General features: G+C 41.5%; 1 protein-coding gene and 1 long non-coding RNA gene across 5 annotated transcripts in view; one reads left to right on the top strand and one right to left on the bottom strand.

Annotated features, from left to right (window-relative positions):
• Positions 1–19,940, top strand: part of BLM (BLM RecQ like helicase) — an 89,897-nt gene that overhangs the window by 45,119 nt on the left and 24,838 nt on the right. For all 4 annotated transcript variants that reach the window (XM_004017761.6, XM_042235103.2, XM_060401657.1 and 1 more), the window contains exons 11-14: positions 1,053–1,151; positions 1,364–1,512; positions 10,028–10,134; positions 11,651–11,811. In XM_004017761.6, the coding sequence (XP_004017810.3) occupies positions 1,053–1,151; positions 1,364–1,512; positions 10,028–10,134; positions 11,651–11,811 (516 nt within the window). The remainder of the gene's footprint in view (positions 1–1,052; positions 1,152–1,363; positions 1,513–10,027; positions 10,135–11,650; positions 11,812–19,940) is intronic.
• LOC121817079 (uncharacterized) lies at positions 3,433–19,845 on the bottom strand. Its single transcript, XR_006056815.2, has 2 exons — positions 17,867–19,845; positions 3,433–6,886 (listed from the first exon to the last, which is right to left on the bottom strand). It is a non-coding gene; the product is annotated as an uncharacterized LOC121817079 (long non-coding RNA).

Here is a 19,940-nt window from a genome sequence, read left to right as displayed (position 1 = left end):
AATCTTTTTTGTAATTGTAAATCTCTTATTGTGGAATATTCTGAAACTGTGTAAATATCCTGTGTCTGATGAGACTTTGACTTGAGTTTTATCGTCCCTACCAGTTGTTATTGTAGTGGGTGCCAAGTGATGATTCTTCTAATGTAATTGGTATTCTCCTGTGAGGACAAGCTTTCCATTTTACCCACATATTTACTTATATCAGTATGAAATCATGAATTCTTAAGTTAGTGAGTGGGTTATATCAGTCACCGTTGTATGTTTCGATGTTGTAATTGTTCTAGGTTTGGCCGGTGGAAAAGCTCCATCACTCTGGCTCCTGTGTCCTTCCAACATGTCTGTCAAGACATGGGTGCCAGATATGGTCACTGCTCCTGGGATGTCATTGTTTCTAGACCCAGTTATGGACTGAGCTATGAAATATACATACACACAGGCTTGAGTGTACAAGCACGTGTATATACCATGTGCTACCAGGCCTCCCGGGTAGCACAGTGATAAAGAGTCCACCTGCCAGTGCAGAAGACAGGAGACGCAGGTTTGATCCCTGGGTCCCAAAGATCTCCTGAATGAGGAAATGGCAACCCACTCCAGTATTCTTGCCTGGAAGATCCCATGGACAGAGAAGCCTGGTGGGCTACAGTCCATGGGGTCGCAGAGTTGGACTCGACTGAGCGTGCACATGTGTGTGTATATATTGTACATATGTTTGCATATTATTCCCCCAAACAGCATGCACACGTGTAACACATGTCTGTAACCCTGTCACCAGGATAAACGTGTGGTGGCTCCCAGACACACTGAGGCAGGAAAACTGTTTCAGAAGCACTGACCTAATACATAACTGTTTGCTAAATGTGGGTGAACATTCTAGAGTGTCTCATCTGCTATTTTCTATTACTTCTTCTAATTTAGTTCGTAGATTGAAATCAGAACCAATTTTATGTGGTTTTAATGCAACTTAAGTCACAGTGGAACTTAAAGACAACCAGATCCTTACGGTGACGTGTTTAAATGGTTTTAAATGTCCGACTAACATACTTCCCATCTAGGTCTGTGCGAGTAACAGGCTGATCTCTACTCTGGAGAATCTGTACGAGAGGGGGCTCTTGGCACGTTTCGTCATTGATGAAGCGCACTGTGTGAGTCAGGTAAGTACCGTTCTCTACGTCTTGACATACCAGTAAATACATACCGCCAACAGTATCTAGATCTTGAGTGCTGAGAGAAAAAATATTGATTGAATTATTCTATTTCACTGAAGAAGAATGTGGTTCTTAATATATGTATTAAATGTATGCTTTATATAAAGAAGATCCGAGTAGTATGAAAAGCAGTACTGGTTTGTTTTTTTCCCTACTAGTGGGGACATGATTTTCGTCCAGATTACAAAAGAATGAATATTCTTCGCCAGAAGTTCCCTTCTGTCCCAGTGATGGCTCTCACTGCCACGGCCAACCCCCGGGTGCAGAAGGACATACTCACTCAGCTGAAGATTCTCAGGCCTCAGGTGTAAGTTGTCAAAAGTTATTCATTTTAAAACCTGGGGCCGTGGTTCCCCGATTGCTGCACAGTAGGATCACCCCAGTGCCCAGGGTGTATGCGTGCTAAGTCACTCCAGCGCTTTGCGACCCTATGGATTATAGCCTGCCAAGTTCCTCTGCGGGACTCCCCAGGCAAGACTACTGGAGTGGGCAGCCGTTTCCATCTCCAGGGTGTATTTCCATCTCCAATGCCAATTACATCAGGATTTGAGGAGCTGGGGGCCAATATGTATTGTTGTTGTATTTTTAAATTTTTTTTAAATTCCCAGGTGATTCCAATGTGCAGCAGAATTTGGGAACCAAGACCCTGGGGCTTTTATTCAATCACTGAAATTAAAACTCTTATCCCAGTACCAATTTTGGAAGTAGGGATAAAGTGCATGCCATACCTGTTAAACCATAGGATGGTCTCAGTAATAAATTAGCTTTTATTTATCCAGTTTTGGCTCCTGTGTATTCTAGAACAGGGGACCCCAACCCGGGACCATAGACTGCCGCTACTGGACTGTGGCCTGTTAGGGACTAACAGGCTGCACAGCAAGAGGTGAACCGTGGGCAAGCGAGCAAAGCTTCATCTGTATTTACAGCCACTCCCCATCGCTTCCTTTACCTTCTGGGCTCCACCCTTCAGACAAGCGGCAGCATAGTAAATGTAATGCACTTGAATCCTGAAACCATCTGCGCCCCCCAGCTCCTGTGGAAAAATCGTCTTCCAGGAGACCAGTCCCTGGTGCCAGAAATGTTGGGTGAGGACTGCTGTCGTAGAGTGTATATAATGAACGGGACAGACGATACTGCTTTGTCATTTTCCTCTGAAGTCCCAGCTATATTCAGGATATCGAAAACGGTCCAGAAAGTATATGTAGCGGCTTTTTTTTTACTTTGTTTTCATCTCAACAGCAAAGTGCTTCTGCTTGCCACCATTTGACTGTGGCAGTGGCACCCCACTCCAGTACTCTTGCCTGGAAAATCCCGTGGATGGAGGAGCCTGGTGGGCTGCAGTCCGTGGGGTCGCTAAGAGTCAGACACAACTGAGTGACTTCACTTTCACTTTTCACTTTCATGCATTGGAGAAGGAAACGGCAACCTACTCCAGTGTTCTTGCCTGGAGAATCCCAGGGACGGGGGAGCCTAGTGGGCTGCCGTCTATGGGGTCACACAGAGTCGGACACGACTGAAGCGACTTAGCAGCAGTAGCAGCAGCATTCAATGACAAAAACTTCTATAAGAAAATATCCCCAGTATAGGTTGCACTGAGTTGTTTTGTACCTCTGTATGACTTTGTAAAGACAAATACATTCTCTGACAGGTTCCATTTACTCAGCAAACATTTACTTAAACAGCTGTTGTCTACCAAGGTTAAAATATTTTTTCCTTCTGATTTATTAGTGGGTGCTTTGAGATTGAGGAATATCTGAGGGAATAGTGGCTGCTAATGTATTAGGGTGAATTTTTAAAGCTTGGCTCACTTGGAAATAAAGAAAATAACCTGGCTCTATAAATAATATGATCAGTAAAGACAACAGCAGCATTTTGGTGGATTATGAGAAGAACTCTTTACGTGCCATATGTGGGGACAGATGTGAAGGTGGTATTAGTCACTCAGTCATGTCCAACTCCTTGCGATTCCATGGACTTTAGCCGGCCAGGCTCCTCTGTCCTTGAAATTCTCCAGGTAAGACTACTGGAGTGGGTAGCATTCCCTTCTCCAGGGGATCTTCCCGACCCAAGGATTGAACCTAGGTCTCCTACATAGCAGGCAGATTCTTCACCGTCTGAGCCACGAGGGATGCCCTAGTGTGAAGGGGTTTGAGATTAAGATAGCTTCAGAGACCTTTTGCAGATTAAACTGGCATTCATAAGCCCAAGAATTTTAGAGTCTTCAGAATTTTGTGCAGGTAATCACAAAAACTGGAATGCAGTATTTTAATTTCACTTGCAGAGGAGTGTTTATAAAATTTGGGGGAGAAAAAGATCATTTCTTCCATAACTGATTTATATTACAACATTTTATATTTAAGACGTCTTATAAGTTTAGGTTCTAGTGAAGAACTCACATGCTGGAAATTTGTTTCTGCAAGTCTTCACTGGTTTATAAAATCCTTTTTAAAAAATAGTGTTTTTTAGCATTTTTCCAGCAATAGATATCAGATACAATCTACTATTCTTTTAAATCATTAATATTAATTGCCAAATATCCATAATTAAGAGAAGTGATGCAAATTCAGTTTACCTTTTGAATAGCTTTTTGGAAGTCTCGAATCTGTGTTTTTTGAGTAAGCATTGCACATACAGGCTCAGAGGCGGACACCTCTAATATGTTATCCCAAGGATGTGTGGGGGAGATCTTCTTGGAAAAGTCATGGATTGTATATTCCCTGAGTCTAGCATGTGGTGCCCTCTGTATACTTGGCACTTGGTAAGAATGAATAAATGAAACGTATGGAAGAATTTTGGTAAATGTGGGTAAAATATGAAAATTTGGGTGGTCTGTTGATTCCTTTAATATATTTGGTGCTTCTATATTTGGGAGAATTTAAATCCCTGAGTTGGAAGTAAAAGATTTTAACCAACACTTTGTTACTTTTTTATTTTTGGATCTTCTTTTCTGTCCATAGACCCCTTGTTTGGATTAAATTTCCCCACTGCTGTGGTGTTATGGCCCTGGTGAAGACAGGTGCCTCTAGGGTTGAAGCCACGGTCCCTACTCTTTTCTCCTACTGCCAGTCTGTGATAACATTCTTCGTCTTTGGGAAATATGAGGATGGAAATAAAATTGATTGGCTTTATCCCTTTTCTTCGGGGCCTTATAATATGAACCGAGAAAGAAAAATAAGAGAGACATTTATGCAGTTAATGTAACAAAGAATACTGTTTCTCTTTCAATTTCCCCATAGAATTTTACCCTAAGGTAATGTATTTTTATGCATGAAGTCTTATTGCTTACTCTGTCATATTTATTTACCTGAAAGAAAAACATATATATATATTAGTTTTTTTAAATTTCCTATAGTAAAATTTTCTTCCTAACTGAACAAATGAATTATATATATAACATTAGTAGTATGTGACTGATCAGAACAGCTTAAATACATTTTCGAAAATAATTCTTACGGATAAATTTTGATGGGGAATGTGTAACTTAATGAGCTACGACTTTTTCCTCAGTACATTTGTCTGTGGATCAATCAAGTCAGTTCATATTTCTTACTTTTAGAAGTATATTTTATAGCATTGAGAAATGTTGCTCATATAAGCATTTAGATAGGAATGCAAAGCATTTTATTCTAGCATTAATGCTCAGTTATTTGAATTCCTCCTGATATATATGCCAGAATTACATAATGATCTGTCATCAAAAATTATTTGTAATGATCTCTCAGCTGATATCTCAATTAAGTCCTCCAAATTTTGTGAAAAGGGAAGAATTTGGAACCATCTGACTGGCAAAATAAGTCAGATCATTATTTATTCACTTTACTTTTTCTGGGAAATGAACCTTTAAAAATATGCTTTACCCAACTTTTCTAATGGCTCTTAGATATCGTTGTTACTCTTTTCATTCGAATGATTCCTTTATCCAGGAGTTGGGGAAATCAAAATACTATTAGCTTCAGTACATCTTTTCTAGTATACTTTTGACATATGTTTTTATTCTGTGATATGCTTTTAAATAATAGTTTTGTCAGAACTTTATGGCTGCCAGTTAGCTCTTTCAAAAAATGAGACATGACTACCATGAAACCTAATTGGCAAAGCCAGTTTTCATTGCAAAAACAGTTGGCCAAACTAGACTTATTTTCTTACATTTAAAAAAAAATTCTGACTTTGTTTTTCAAGTCAGATAAACTACTTAGTACATATGCCCATGACGGTGCCTCAGTTCCAAAAGCAGCGAGAGCCGAGCACAAACTGACCCCATTTCCTAACATCACTTAGGATGGCTAGAGCTTGACACCCTGGACCTAATAGTATTTACCATTTCAGTGTCTATACCGGTATTCCCTCGGTGAAGATATTTTGGGATCCAAAGCTTTTAAAAGAAAAAATATTGAGATACATTTGACACACCACCGAATTCACCCATTTAAAGGTTAGAATTGACTGGTTTGTTTGTACTTTCACAGGTTATGTACCCCTCCCCCAAATCTAAGTTTAGAACATTTTTATCACCCCAAAAAGAAACCTAGTGTCACCACCCATTCTCTCCTTCCTGTTTCTGCCCTGCTTCTTCCACTGAACATGCTTTCAGGGTTCATCTGTGTTGTAACATATATCAGAATTTCATTCCTTTAAAAAAAAATTATTAACTGCGCCGGCTCTTAGTTGCAGTGTACAGGATCTAGTTCCCCAACCAGGGATCGAACCCAGGCCCCCTGCGTTGGGAGCACAGAGCTTTAGTCAGTAAACCACCTGAAATTCCTTCGTTCCTTTTTATGGCATAATAATCTTTGTTGAATAGGCATTTCACATTTATTTATCCAGTTATCAGTTGATGTGAACTCTAATTAGAATATCTGTTAATTCCAAACATCCCATTTCCAACAAGCCAAGTAGGATTTGTTATATGTAATGAACTCTTTAAGAGATTTAACTTTTTCATTATAACAAATTGTGTGAAAATACAGTGGACCCTTGAGCAACATGGATTTGAACATAGGCATAGTAACCTTCCCATACATGTTTTTGTGTGTACCTGTGTTTTCATTTCTCTTGGCTATATCCCCAGGAGTGGAATTGTTGGGTCATATTGTAACTATTTTTAACCTTTTGAGAGCTTTCACCAAAGTGGCTGCACCATTTTTCATTCCCATAAGTGAGATAGTGGATTCTGATTCCACCAGTATGTGCATTTGTCTCCCCTTTTTTGACCTCAAACTTTTTTGTTTGATGCATAAAACACCGTTCTGAAATTAAATGTAATGTGTAAAATGCAGGGGAAATCAGTAAGGCCATTCTTAGGTGTAATCATTTCAGCATTCCTGTCGGTAGGGAGACTCATGTAGCATTCCCAGCTTAAGCCCAAATCATATCAAGTTTTTAAATTATCTACATCATTTGTATTCCTGGGCAATTCTTTTTATGCCTAAATTTTATCAAGACTGCAGTTTCCTTTGCTGTGGCAGTGATTATAAATAATTAATTGAGAACAATCAGAACAGTCTGTGGGTGCATCAAGTCTCTCATCTACCGTCTTGCCGCAGTCTGCCACACATTCTTCTGCCGTCGCAAGCACTGAAAGATCTCTGGGTGTTTCATACATATACGTGAGGTCTTAAGAGGGATGGATCCACAGTATTGTTCAGCGGTCGTCTCACAAGACGCTGTGCGTGATGCGTTTCCTGACAGTAGGAACGAAAGAAGCCAGTTTCATAAAGTGAGCGGCAGCGTCTTTCCCCCCACTTTCCTGTCAGTGTGTCTGAAATCAGATCATCCCAATGGAGGCCAGAATACTTCTTTCCTGATGTTGTTCTTTACTCTTAACAGAAATGTGTAAAGCACTGAGAGACAGGAAGCCCTACCCGGGGCCTCTGGTACTTAGATTAGTGAAAGTTGCTCCTACACCCATACTGCATTTCAGTCGTTTCGTTGGGAGGTTTTTACGTCTGGGCCAATGTGCATGGCAAAGTTTAGAATGGCTGAAAAGTAAAGTTTGTTTTTCAAAAGTGAGAGACAATAGTAAAGGGGAAAAAATGGGACAGGAGTGTCTGAGCAGAAAGGGCTTCCCTAGTCGCTCAGCGGTAAAGACTCTGCCTGCCTTGCAGGAGATTTGGGTTCTATCCCTGGGTCGGGAAGATCCCCTGGACAAGGAGATGGTAACCCACTCCAGTATTCTTGCCTGGAGAATCCCATGGACAGAGGAGCCTGGTGGGCTACAGTCCATGGATTTGCAAAAAAAAGTCAGACACAACTTAGCAACTAAACAACGATGAGCAGAAAGTCCTGACTACCAGCATTCTCAGATCCATCTTTTCTTCTTTGTCTTTAATATTTGTTTATATATTTGGCTGTGTCAGGTCTTAGTTGTATCGTGCAGGATCTTTTGTTGTGGTGTGCTAGGGCTCAGTACTTGCAGCTCAAGGGCTTAGTTGCCCCACAGCATGTGGGATCTTAGTTCTCCCACCAGGGATTGAACCCATGTCCCCTGCATTGGAAGGCAAATTCTTAACCACTGGACCACCAGGGAAGTCCCTCAGATCCATCTTCTAAGGAAAAAATCATACATGTGAAAACAGGATCTGGAAATTGATTCCTGTAAGATTATCTTTGCTCATGTACCTTTAGAAAGTCTTTGTGAACCCCTAGGGGTATACATACCCCAGATTTAGACCACTGATTTGGAAGAAGTTGAGCAGTGGTTTAGAACTCCGGAAAGAGGTCTAAGATGGGAGTGAAGTTGGAACTCACAGACTTGATATTTGGATGCTGTTTAAAGCAGTGAGAGTGCAGTCCCTGAAGAGGATAATACAGGGGAAGAAGAAAAGAGCCAAGCGTTTTGGGAGCTGATTCTCCTGTAAGTGGGGAGAACCCCCACAGGTGTGAGAGCTGAGAGAGGTTTTGTTAAGGCTAGCAAACAGCAGACAGTGACAAGAAAAGGTAAGATAATGAGGTCTGACAGAAGACCAGGGCAGGTACCAGACGAAGTTGATTTCCGCCGCCTGCTTGTGGCCATCTTATCTGCATAGCGGTCCCCTCAGGAACATGGCTGCCTCACATGTGAAGCATTCTTTAGTCCTAAAATTAAGTGTTTATCTTGACATCAATGGCAACCAAACCTGGACCCATCTAGCTTGAACTTAAATACAAAGACAGAAAGGCAGCGGTTTTAGTCCCCGTCTTTCCTTCCTCTGATCCCTACCCCCTGTGTATAGACCACCTCCTTAGCACAGGTTATTGCAGTTCACGATCTTCGTTCCCTTTCATCCACCCAGGCACTGAGATGTCTTCATTCTCTAACCTTAACTGCTTAGTTCATGTTCTCTCTCCTTCCTGGGGCCATGTTGAAACCTGGCGCAGATTCAGGGTCTCCCCAGGGCCAAGGGGAGATAAACAATTCCATCATCCTTCTCCAGTTTCTCAAAGCTCTGATAAAGCAATTTTGGTAGAATAGTAATGCCAAAAGCCAGCTGGTTGGGGGCACAAGAGAATTCTGAGAAACCTGCCTTTGGAGGGAGAGAACAAAGTGGGACGCCAGCTGCAGTGGAACGTACGGAGGGTCAAGGGAAGCTTTTGTTGTTTGCAGGATTGGAAGGTCCAGGTACCGACACAGAGATAAAAGGGAAGAGTTCACAGAAGAGACCAGAGCACAAGCAAGGAGATAATGGAGAGGTAGAGCTCACAAAGGAGATAGGGGACGTGGGGGACCAAGAGCGAAAGGCCGGAGGACGAAGAGCACATCCATCTCAGAGTCAGTCACGGCCCCTCTGAGCACAGAGCAAAGGGCAGTGATCAGGGTCTGCAGACTTCACTTCCTGGGGCCTTGCAGCCAGCTCTCCTCTCTTGGTGTGCGTGCGTGCCTAGTCGCTTCAGTTGTGTCTGACTCTTTGCCACCCCATGGACTGTAGCCTACCAGGCTCTTCTGTCCATGGGATTCTCCAGGCAGGAATACTGAAGTGGGTTGCCACGCCCTCCTCTAGGAGATCTTCCTGACCCAGGGGTCGAACCCACGTCCCTTGGCATCCCCTTCATTGGCTGGCAGGTTCTTTGCCACTACCACCACCTGGGAAGCCCCCACTCTTCTGTGCACAGTTAGAATTTGGGGATGTTGGTAGCCTAAAGTTATGTATAGTTTCTCTATGAATTTCTTCATCTTTTAAATAATATTTTAACATCTCTGCTTTTAATCTACCTTGTTTTTGGAACCTGGGCTCCTGTCTTTTCTGCATATTTTTTTCTTTGGCCATCCTTCTGATTGTCATTGAGTCCCGTAGACATACCCTCCTTATCACCATTCTTAATCTTCAACCTAGCTTCCAGCTGTGTTTCATTATGTAAGTTGCCAGTAGTTACATTCACTTTAAGACAACTTGATGATTAGGTTTGCATTGTAGAAAACCAGTGCTTAAATTTTTTGTTTTATAATTTTGTTCATTTACTTATTTTGGCTGTGCTGGGTCTTTGTTGCTGCGAGAACTTTTCTCTAGTTTCAGGGAGTGGGGGCAACTCTCTAGTTGTGGTGTATGGGCTTTTCATTGCAATGGCTTCTCGTTGTGGAGCATGGGCTGGCCCTAGGGCACCTGAGCTTCAGCAGTTGCAGCTTCCAGACTCTGGAGCGTAGGCTCAATAGCTGTGGTGCACGGGCTTGGTTGCTCCGAAGCATGTGAGATCTTCTGGACCAGGGATCAGACCCATGTCTCCTGCATTTGCAGGTACATTCTTTACCACTGAGCCACCAGGGAAGCCCTATCAGCGTTCAGTTTTTGAAGGTGGCTAAACCTATGTTTTCTCATAATAGTGAATTTGATGTTTCTGACTTCTTTTAGGTTTAGCATGAGCTTCAACAGACACAATCTAAAATACTACGTGTTACCCAAAAAACCTAAAAAAGTGGCATTTGATTGCTTAGAATGGATCAGAAAGTATCACCCACGTGAGTACAGCCTTATGATGAATTATGTCTAGAAGTGATAAGTAAATGTCTTTTTAGTACCACGGTTGAATATATAAAATCGTGCATTAAGCATTTCTTTTCTCATCATGGTAGCACTAACTTGCTGTTCATAGTGCAGAATATTGCAACTCTTTCGGTTCTGAAAATTAGAAAACCTCATTTGGTTTGCTAGCAAGAACCCCTGATAAAAAGCCTGTTAAATACCCTCCTACACACCTGTGTCATTCGTGGTCTCGGGCTTTCTTCTGGCTGCCATCAGTGTGTGAACTATGCAACTCTGTTCTAGTGCTTCTCCCCAGTGTGTCTGCCTTTGAGTCCTGTTAACTAAAATGAGACCAGAATTCATGGTAGTTTTCCATGTAACCTCGTAGGTACTTTTCCATGGAGCACCTTTTGTTGTTGTTGTTAAACATCTCTATTTTATTTTTTTAAATTAGTATACGAATTTGTTTCAGTAAATCAGACAATACAGAGATAGATCAAGGAAAAAGTCAGTAATTTCCTTTTCCATACCCCTACTGCCACCCCCCGCCACCCAGGGAGGTAATATAAATAGCCTTTGTGTGTATCTGTACCTTTGGCTCTTCCACAGAGAGATGTCTTTTTCTTTACTGCCTTTTATTTTCCGATTTTTAAAAATAACGTACATACAAACGGCAGTAAATATAATACAGTGAAGAGAATTTAGAAAGGAAGGGAAGAAAGACTCAAAAGACAGACCTTACCATAGGACAAGTTAAGTTACTGTTACCATTTTGGCTTATTTCCTTCCAGTAATTTCTGTGTGTATTTTTCTTTCCACTAGCCTACTGTATATACAGTGTTTCCTACCATTTACCTCTTTTAAATCTTAAACATTTTCTCCTATCTTTTTAAAAACTTAGAAAACACTGAATGATTGCTTGTAATTTTCTTTCTTAATTATGTCCTATGTTGGCCCTTAAAATTTTTTTTTAATCTTAAAAACTATAGGGCCTTCCCTGGTGGTCCAGTGGTTAAGACTCTGCACTTCCACCTGCAGGGGGCCAGGGTTCAATCCCTGTTTGGGGAACTAAGATCCTGCATGCTCCACAATGTGGCTAAAAATTATAAACAGAACTTCTTAAATAAGTCCTTGGGTCACTTTATTTCTTCGATTTGTTTCCCAGAAGGAAACTGAGTCAAAAGGAAGGAGAATTTCTAAGGCTCTTGATACATATTACCAGATGCTTTCTACAAAGTCTGTGTAGGAGTGCCTTCCTATTGTATAGCCAGTGAGAAACAGAGCCAGGGTGCCTCCAGGTCCATTTGGAGGAACAGGATTGCAAGTCAAATCTTGTCATTTCCAGCACATGTTGTTCCTTGCTTGATTTATTCTACCTATGTGATTCTCCTCTGCTGTCAGAAAACTGAAGGTCTGTTTACAGTTCAGACAATTCTAAGAACATCATGTAAGTTAGGTCGCTGTTTATGTTACATGCCTTCATTTCACAAGACTGTTTTGGTTTCTTGGCAGATGACTCAGGGATAATTTACTGCCTCTCCAGGAGAGAATGTGACACAATGGCTGAAACATTACAGAACGATGGCCTTGCTGCCCTGGCTTATCACGCTGGCCTCAGTGACTCCGCCAGAGATGAAGTACAGCACAAGTGGATTAATCAGGATGGCTGTCAGGTAACATCTATTAACATAAAGGAAACAATATTTTACAGTATATAAGCCACCTTGGATGGAAAATTGTTTTTACCTTAAAGGTAGTAAACATCAAAATAAGGCGGATTTAAAAGGAGATCTTTGAGACATCTAAAGTTCCTTTTTCTTTCTTAAATTAAAAAAAAATTTTTTTTAATTGGGATGTAATTCACATACCATAAAATTCTCCCTCCCAAAGTTTACAAGTCAGTGGTTTTTAATATATTCACAAGGTTGTGCAACCATTACCACTGTCTAATTCCAGAACATTCCATCATCCCAGAAAGGAACCGCATATCCACTAGCCATCACTCCCCACACCCCCCAACCCCCAGTTCACTAATCTATTAACTACTATTAATCTGTCTCCATAGAGAGTTTCCTATCCTGGACATTTCATACAAATGGAATCATACAGAATGCATTCTTCTGTGACAGATTTCTCTTACCCTGTTTTCGAGATTTATCCACATTGTAGTGTGTATCAGTACTTGACTCCTTTTTGTGTCTGGATAATATTCCATTGTATGAGGTACCATATTACTTATCTGTTCATCAGTTGGAAGACATCTGGTTTATATCCACTGTTTAACTCTCACGAATAATGCTTCTGTGCAAGTTTTTATGTAAACGTATGTTCAGTTCTGTTGGATAAATACCTAGGAGTGGAGGGACTTCCCTGGTGGTACAGTGGATAAGAATCCACCTGCCAGTGCAGGGGACACAGGTTCCATCCCTGGTCTGGGAAGATTACACATTCCTCGGCGCAACTAAGCCCACGCACCGCAACTACCGAGCCTGTGCTCCAGACCCCTCAAACTGCAACTGCTGACGCCCTTGAGCCTAAACCTGTGCCCCACAACCACAATGAGGAGCCCAAGCCCCACCACGAAGGGTAGCCCCTGCTCACCACAACTAGAGAAAACCCGAGCACTGCAACAAAGGCCTAGCACAGCCAAAAGTAAATAATCAATTAATTTATAAATAAATACCTAGAAGTAGAATTGTTTAGTCATATGCAAACTCACTGTTTAAGGAACTGCCTGTTTTCCAAAGCAATTATAAAGTTAGACGTTCCAGCAATGTATGAGGTTCCAGTGCCTCTACCTCACCAACACTAATTATTGTCCTTTTTTTAAGCTGTATCCATCCTGGTGGATGTAAAGTGGTATCTCATCGTGATTTTACTTGCGTCCCCTAATAACTAGTGATGCCGAGCATCTCCTTCCCGTATGACAGATTTGTTGCCCCAGTGGATCAGGGAAGAAGCAGAAAACACTCTAGGCATCCCATACTGTCACTTGGGTAGATCCCTCATACAAGGATGAATCTGAGAATGACTAAACTGTTTTTTTTGTAGCCCATGAAATTTTCAGCTCATAAAAAAAAGAAATCATTACCCTGAAGATTCAGAAAGAAAGTAACTTTTGAAATTATTTTCTGAGGGAAAATAAAAGGAAGTCTTAGAGGATATCAACTTAATATCCTTAGAAAAATTTAAGAAGACTTGTATGAACTAGAAACAGTTTGCCATAAGAAGATGATATGAAAAGGCTGACATGAAGGGAAAAATAAAAATTCCATGTATGCAAACAAGAAAATGCAAGAAAAAAAAACCAAAACAAATAGGATTATATATCAAGACACACATGGTTCAATTCAGTGCAGACATTTGAATCAATGATGTAGTGAATAACTTGAGAATGTAAAGGGAAAAAGAAACATGAAAATTGAAGGAATAAAAAAAAAAAACAAAAAAAAGTGGGGGTTTTTTTTTGCCAAACAGAAAAGTGTTTGGCAACAGGGAGTAATGTTAAGCCTAAAAATAATAAGTGTACCCAAGAATGAAATCGGGAGAGTTGAGATCGATAAAATAGTCAAATGTATTATAAATAAATACATAATAAATATATAAGAAATTAAGGGTCATTTCAGAATCACTGGGGGAAAACTTAGATAATTCAGAATATTTGTTTGATTTACAAAATTGTAAGAAATTGTGGGCCTTAGGAAGCATCACTACGAACAAAGCTAGTGGAGGTGATGGAATTCCAGTTGAGCTATTTCAAATCCTAAAGATGATGCTATGAAAGTGCTGCACTCAATATGTCAGCAAATTTGGAAAACTCAGCAGTGGCCACAGGACTGGAAAAGTTCAGTTTTCATTCCAATCCCAAAGAAAGGCAATGCCAAAGAATGCTCAAACTACCACACAATTACACTCATCTCACATGCTAGTAAAGTAATGCTCAAAATTCTCCAAGCCAGGCTTCAGCAATACGTGAACCGTGAACTTCCAGATGTTCAAGCTGGTTTTAGAAAAGGCAGAGGAACCAGAGATCAAATTGCCAACATCCGCTGGATCACGGAAAAAGCAAGAGAGTTCCAGAAAACATCTATTTCTGCTTTATTGTCTATGCCAAAGCCTTTGACTGTGTGGATCACAATAAACTGGAAAATTCTGAAAGAGATGGGAATACCAGACCACCTGACCTGCCTCTTGAGAAACCCATGTGCAGATCAGGAAGCAACCATTAGAACTGGACATGGAACAACAGACTGGTTCCAAATAGGAAAAGGAGTACGTCAAGGCTATATATTGTCCCCCTGCTTATTTAACTTCTGTGCAGAGTACATCATGAGAAATGCTGGGCTGGAAGAAGCACAGGCTGGAATCAAGATTGTTGGGAGAAATATCAATAACCTCAGATATGCAGATGATACCACCCTTATGGCAGAAAGTGAAGAGGAACTAAAAAGCCTCTTGATGAAAGTGAAAGAGGAGAGTGAAGAATGTTGGCTTAAAGCCCAACATTCAGAAAACCAGAATCATGGCATCCGGTCCCATCACTTCATGGGAAATAGATGGGGAAACAGTGGATGACTTTATTTGGGGGGCCTCCAAAATCACTGCAGATGGTGATTGCAGCCATGAAATTAAAAGACGCTTACTTCTTGGAGGAAAGTTATGACCAACCTAGACAGCATATTCAAAAGCAGAGACATTACTTTGCCAACAAAGGTCTGTCTAGTCAAGGCTGTGGTTTTTCCAGTGGTCATGTATGGATGTGAGAGTTGGACTGTGAAGAAGGCTGAGCACCGCAGAACTGATGCTTTTGAACTGTGGTGTTGGAGAAGACTCTTGAGAGTCCCTTGGACTGCAAGGAGATCCAACCAGTCCATCCTAAAGATGATCATTCCTGGGTGTTCATTGGAAGGACTGATGCTGAAGCTGAGACTCCAATACTTTGGCCACCTCATGGGAAGAGCTGACTCATTTGAAAAGACCTGATGCTGGGAAAGATTGAAGGCAGGAGGAAAAGGGGACAGCAGAGGATGAGATTGTTGAATGGCATCACCGACTCGATGGACGTGAGTTTGAGTAGACTCCGGGAGTTGGTGATGGACAGGGAGGCCTGGAATGCTGGGGTCGCAAAGTCGGACACAACGGAGCAACTGAACTGAACTGAAAAAATTGTATTTGTTAAGAATAAGAAATAGGTTACTCTACAAAGAATAAGAAACAGATTTGCCTGAGGCAGTGTCACTAAATTAAAAAAACAGAAACAGACTATCCCTAGAAGGCTGGAACTGAGGGGTTTCGTGCTCAGCTTATTATTTATGTTGAAAACAATAGAATGGCTTTTTCAGATATTTAGAAGTTCAGAAAATACTGGCTTGTCTTCACTGACATAACTATAGATGGCATTCTTTCCAAATTAATATTTAACTAATGAAAATTGCACTGTTTTTTTTTCCTTTGATGAACTTTTTTGAAAATTTGCCTGGATGAACATTCAAGTGAAAATAACCAAAAGAATTTGGCAAGAAAATTATAATGCATGAACAGTGCCTTTGCAGTACATTATAGATCAATGAAACAGAAATCCAAAAATAGACTAGAAACATGTAAAAACAGTATATGATAAGGAAGGCATTTATAATTAATTGGGGAGCTTCCCTGTTGGCTCAGTGGTAAAGAATCCGCCTGCCAATGCAGAAGACATGGGTGGTCTGGGGAGATCGCACATGCCGTGGAGCAACTAAGCCAACGTATCACAGCTACTGAGCTCATGTGCTGCAGTGCTGCAGCCTGCATGCCCTAGAGCCCGTGCTCTGCAACGAGAGACGTCACCGCAGTGAGAAGACTGAGCACCGCAGCTAGAGAGTAGCTCTCCTCTCCACAGCTAAAGAAAAGCCCGCACAGCAGCACAGACCCAGGACAGTCGAAAGGAAGTAAATTAATTAAAATCTAAAATTAACTGGGAAGCCCCTGGAGAAGGAAATGGCAGCCCACTCCAGTATTCTCACCTGGAGAATTCCATGGACAAAGGCCTGGCGGGCTATAAGTCCATGGGGTCGCAAAGAGTCAGACACGACCGGGCACCCAGCACAGTCGGGAAGGGAAATTTATTCAGCTTGTGGCACTGGCTACCTGATGGGGAGAATTATCCTGAGTCCTCATATCAAAATTAATTACAGGTAGGGACTTCCCTTGCTGTCCATGTTGAGACTTCACGCTTCCAAAGCAGGGAGTATGGATTCAATCCCTGGTCCAAGAACAAAGATTCCACATACCACGTGACCAAAAAAAAAAAATTACAGGCAAATACAAGTACTGATATTTTTAAATGTGGAAGAGAATCTAAGCTTAAAAAGAAACCCTACAGGAAGTAACTGCTCTAAATGATTGAAAACCTAAACGACTAAACAGTTCTGTATCTATAAACAAAACTGAAAGGCAACAGCAAACAGGGAACTATATCTTCAAAAATAAAACATAATGAAGACCTTGTAAAAATGTGATAAGAGAAGCATGAGTCTCAAATAGTTAGTTACCCGAGGCTGTCGGGAGACTATCGGAAAGAAAGAAATACAAATCGGAAAGGGCTAAATACAAGTTTATTTTAAGTGCAACTTTACTAATAATTGAATTAACATTTAAAACAGAAATTTTTACTTTCTGTATTAGCAAACTTTTATTAACTGACGGGAACAGTGTTGTGAGAGGCAATTTCCTATAGTAATCCTGAGACCCTTTCTGGAAAACAATATGATGGACTGTACTCAAATCTGAAACAGGTGTGGAATTTACTTTAGTGTTATTTTTAATAATAAATGTTCTGAGACCGTGATTGCTTATATTGCAGTACATTCCTGCCATTAAAAATGGTTTATGAAGAATTTTTTAATGGTATGAAAATGTTGGAATGTTAACAATAGATGAATGGTGGAAAAAATATAATTCAAAACTGTGTAATCTCAACCATAAAAAAATCGGATAGAAAACTGATAAGAAAAAAGAAATAAGTCAATTTGTTTGATTTCTTTAATTCTTTATATATATGTACGTGCTCAATTGCTCAGTCATGTCCGACTTTTTGTGACCCCATGGACTGTGGCCCGCCAGGCTCCTTTGTCCGTGGAATTCTCCAGCCAAGAATACTGGATTGGCTTGTCATTTCCTACTCCAGGGGATCTTCCCAACCTAGGAATCGAACCTGAGTCTCCACCATTGCAGGCAGATTCTTTACCACTACACTACCTGGGAAGCCCCTTTATATTCTACAATATACATATTTGTATATTTAAACACTTTGATCAATTAATTCAGTTTTTTCAATCTAATTGTTTCTGCCTCAGAGCAGCTAATCCTCATAGTCAAGGTGTAATAACCAACTGGGCAGCCTTGATCTCAATAGATTTGTGAGACAGAATAAAACTTGGTTGTTTTTCTTCACAAAGAAATGATGGTTCCCTGAAATTTTGAAAGCCACACAGATATAAAGAAGGAATTATCAGTTCAACAAAGCCAGTGTTCCCAGTTACGAGAAGTAGAGAGGCTCAGGAAGAGGGGGTGTCATTGTCACCTCAGGAGCCTGCGCGCTCCCTGGAAGGGCTGTGCCGAGCAGACCCTGGGAGGTGCACCCAGACTTCCTGGAGACCTGTGGGCTGGCACAGCTCGCTCCACAGCCTCTCCACCTGCTCTCCCACCTCTCGAGGCTGCGGTAGACCTTCCCTTTCCAGGGAGACTCACCTTTGATCACAGTGCCGTAAATTTCAGTGGGTGGATAACCTGAAGAACAGCCGTCGGTGCTCCCGGTGTGGGTGAGCGCTCTGTCGGCCCTCCGCGTGCTCCGGGCTGTGCTGTTCCCGGGTCTGGTACTCACGGTGACTGAAATCATGTCTCTAGCCTCAGTCTGGCTGCCACATCATTCAGCTGTTTTTTGAAATACTCTTCTTGAAGTAGCAATTCATCTTTTTAGGTCCTAAAAAGGCTTGCAGCTTTATTTGTGTAATGTAATTTTGCCTGGAGATCCAGTGTCTTCAGCTGGGTTATAGGTCCTAAATTTGCCACTGAAACAGATAGGCTTGAAGATGATTTTTTACTAAAAACTGATTTATCAGGCTCCTGACATTTAAGTGCCACTTTGCTTCCACTGAGTAACTTGCATAGGCCAAGATCCACAGTCTCTAGTCTTTTTTTCTTTTTTAGTATAAATAACTCTCAGACTTTTTACCCATCTGAGTTCCAATTTAAAAATTCACAAATTTTGACCCTGAAGCCAGCTGATGAGTAAAAAGAACCAGTATGGGATCAGCTGGAAAAACGGTTAGTAAGCCCTGGAGCAGGTGAGAACACTGCTGTTCCTGAGCCATTGGAAAAGCTAGCAGCAGTGGCCCCAACAGCCCAGCCCTGGGAACTCCCAGAGCTTCAGAGCAGCATGGTTACCAGGGCATTATGGATATCATGGCCGTGTGAGCACCGCTCTTGCACATCCACATCAAAAAATGAGAGCGCAAATAGTGGAGAGGCAAGACCCTGGCTCCTGTGGTGATGACGCTTAGTCACGCAAGCAGGGGCCCGCCACACCAAGCTCCTCCCTGCCTTCTTGGGTCTGAACAGGGTTGCAAATTAACAACATGAAAAGCTCTAATTCAGTTCAGTTTGTCGCTTAGTCGTGTCCAACTCTTTACGACACCATGAATCACAGCACGCCAGGCCTCCCTGTCCATCACCAACTCCCGGAGTTTACTCAAAACTCATGTTCATCGAGTCGGTAATGTCATCCAGCCATCTCATCCTCTGTCGTCCCCTTCTGCTGCCCCCAGTCCCTCCCAGCATCAGAGTCTTTTCCAGTGAGTCAACTCTTCGCATGAGGTGGCCAAAGTATTGGAGTTTCAGCTTTAGCATCAGTTCTTCCAAAGAACACCCAGGACTGATCTCCTTTAGAATGGACTGGTTGGATCTCCTTGCAGTCCAAGGGACTCTCAAGAGTCTTCTCCAACACCACAGTTCAAAAGCATCAATTCTTCAGCGCTCAGCTTTCTTCACAGTCCAACTCTCACATCCATACATGACCACTGGAAAAACCATAGCCTTGACTAGACAGACCTTTATTGGCAAAGTAATGTCTCTGCTTTTTAATTTGCTATCTAGGTTGGTCATAACTTTCCTTCCAAGGAGTAACTGTCTTTTAATTTCAAGACTGCAGTCACCATCTACAGTGATTTTGGAGCCCCAAAAATAAAGTCACCCACTGTTTCCACTGTTTCCCCATCTATTTCCCATGAAGTGATGGGACCAGATGCCGTGATCTTAATTTTCTGAATGTTGAGCTTTAAGCCAATTTTTTCACTCTCCTCTTTCACTTTCATCAAGAGGCTTTTAGTTCCTCTTCACCTTCTTCCATAAGGGTGGTGTCATCTGCATATCTGAGGTTATTGGTATTTCCCCAGCAATCTGGATTCCAGCTTGTGCTTCTTCCAGCCAGTGTTTCTCATGATGTACTCTGCATAGAAGTTAAATAAGCAGGGTGACAATATACAGCCTTGACGTACTCCTTTTCCTATTTGGAACCAGTCTGTTGTTCCATGTCCAGTTCTAGTTGTTGCTTCCTGATCTGCATATAGGTTTCTCAAGAAGCAGGTCAGGTGGTCTGGTATTCCCATCTCTTTCAGAATTTTCCACAGTTTATTGTGATCCACGCACAAAGGCTTTAGCATAGTCAATCAAGCAGAAATAGATGTTTTTCTGGAACTCTCTTGCTTTTTCCATGATCCAGCGGATGTTGGCAATTTGATCTCTGGTTCCTCTGCCTTTTCTAAAA

The sequence above is a fragment of the Ovis aries genome, chromosome 18 (assembly GCF_016772045.2).
Source record: "Ovis aries strain OAR_USU_Benz2616 breed Rambouillet chromosome 18, ARS-UI_Ramb_v3.0, whole genome shotgun sequence".
NCBI lineage: Eukaryota > Metazoa > Chordata > Mammalia > Artiodactyla > Bovidae > Ovis > Ovis aries.
Note: the sequence above shows the minus strand (reverse complement) of the source record. Positions and strands in the feature narration are given on the sequence as shown.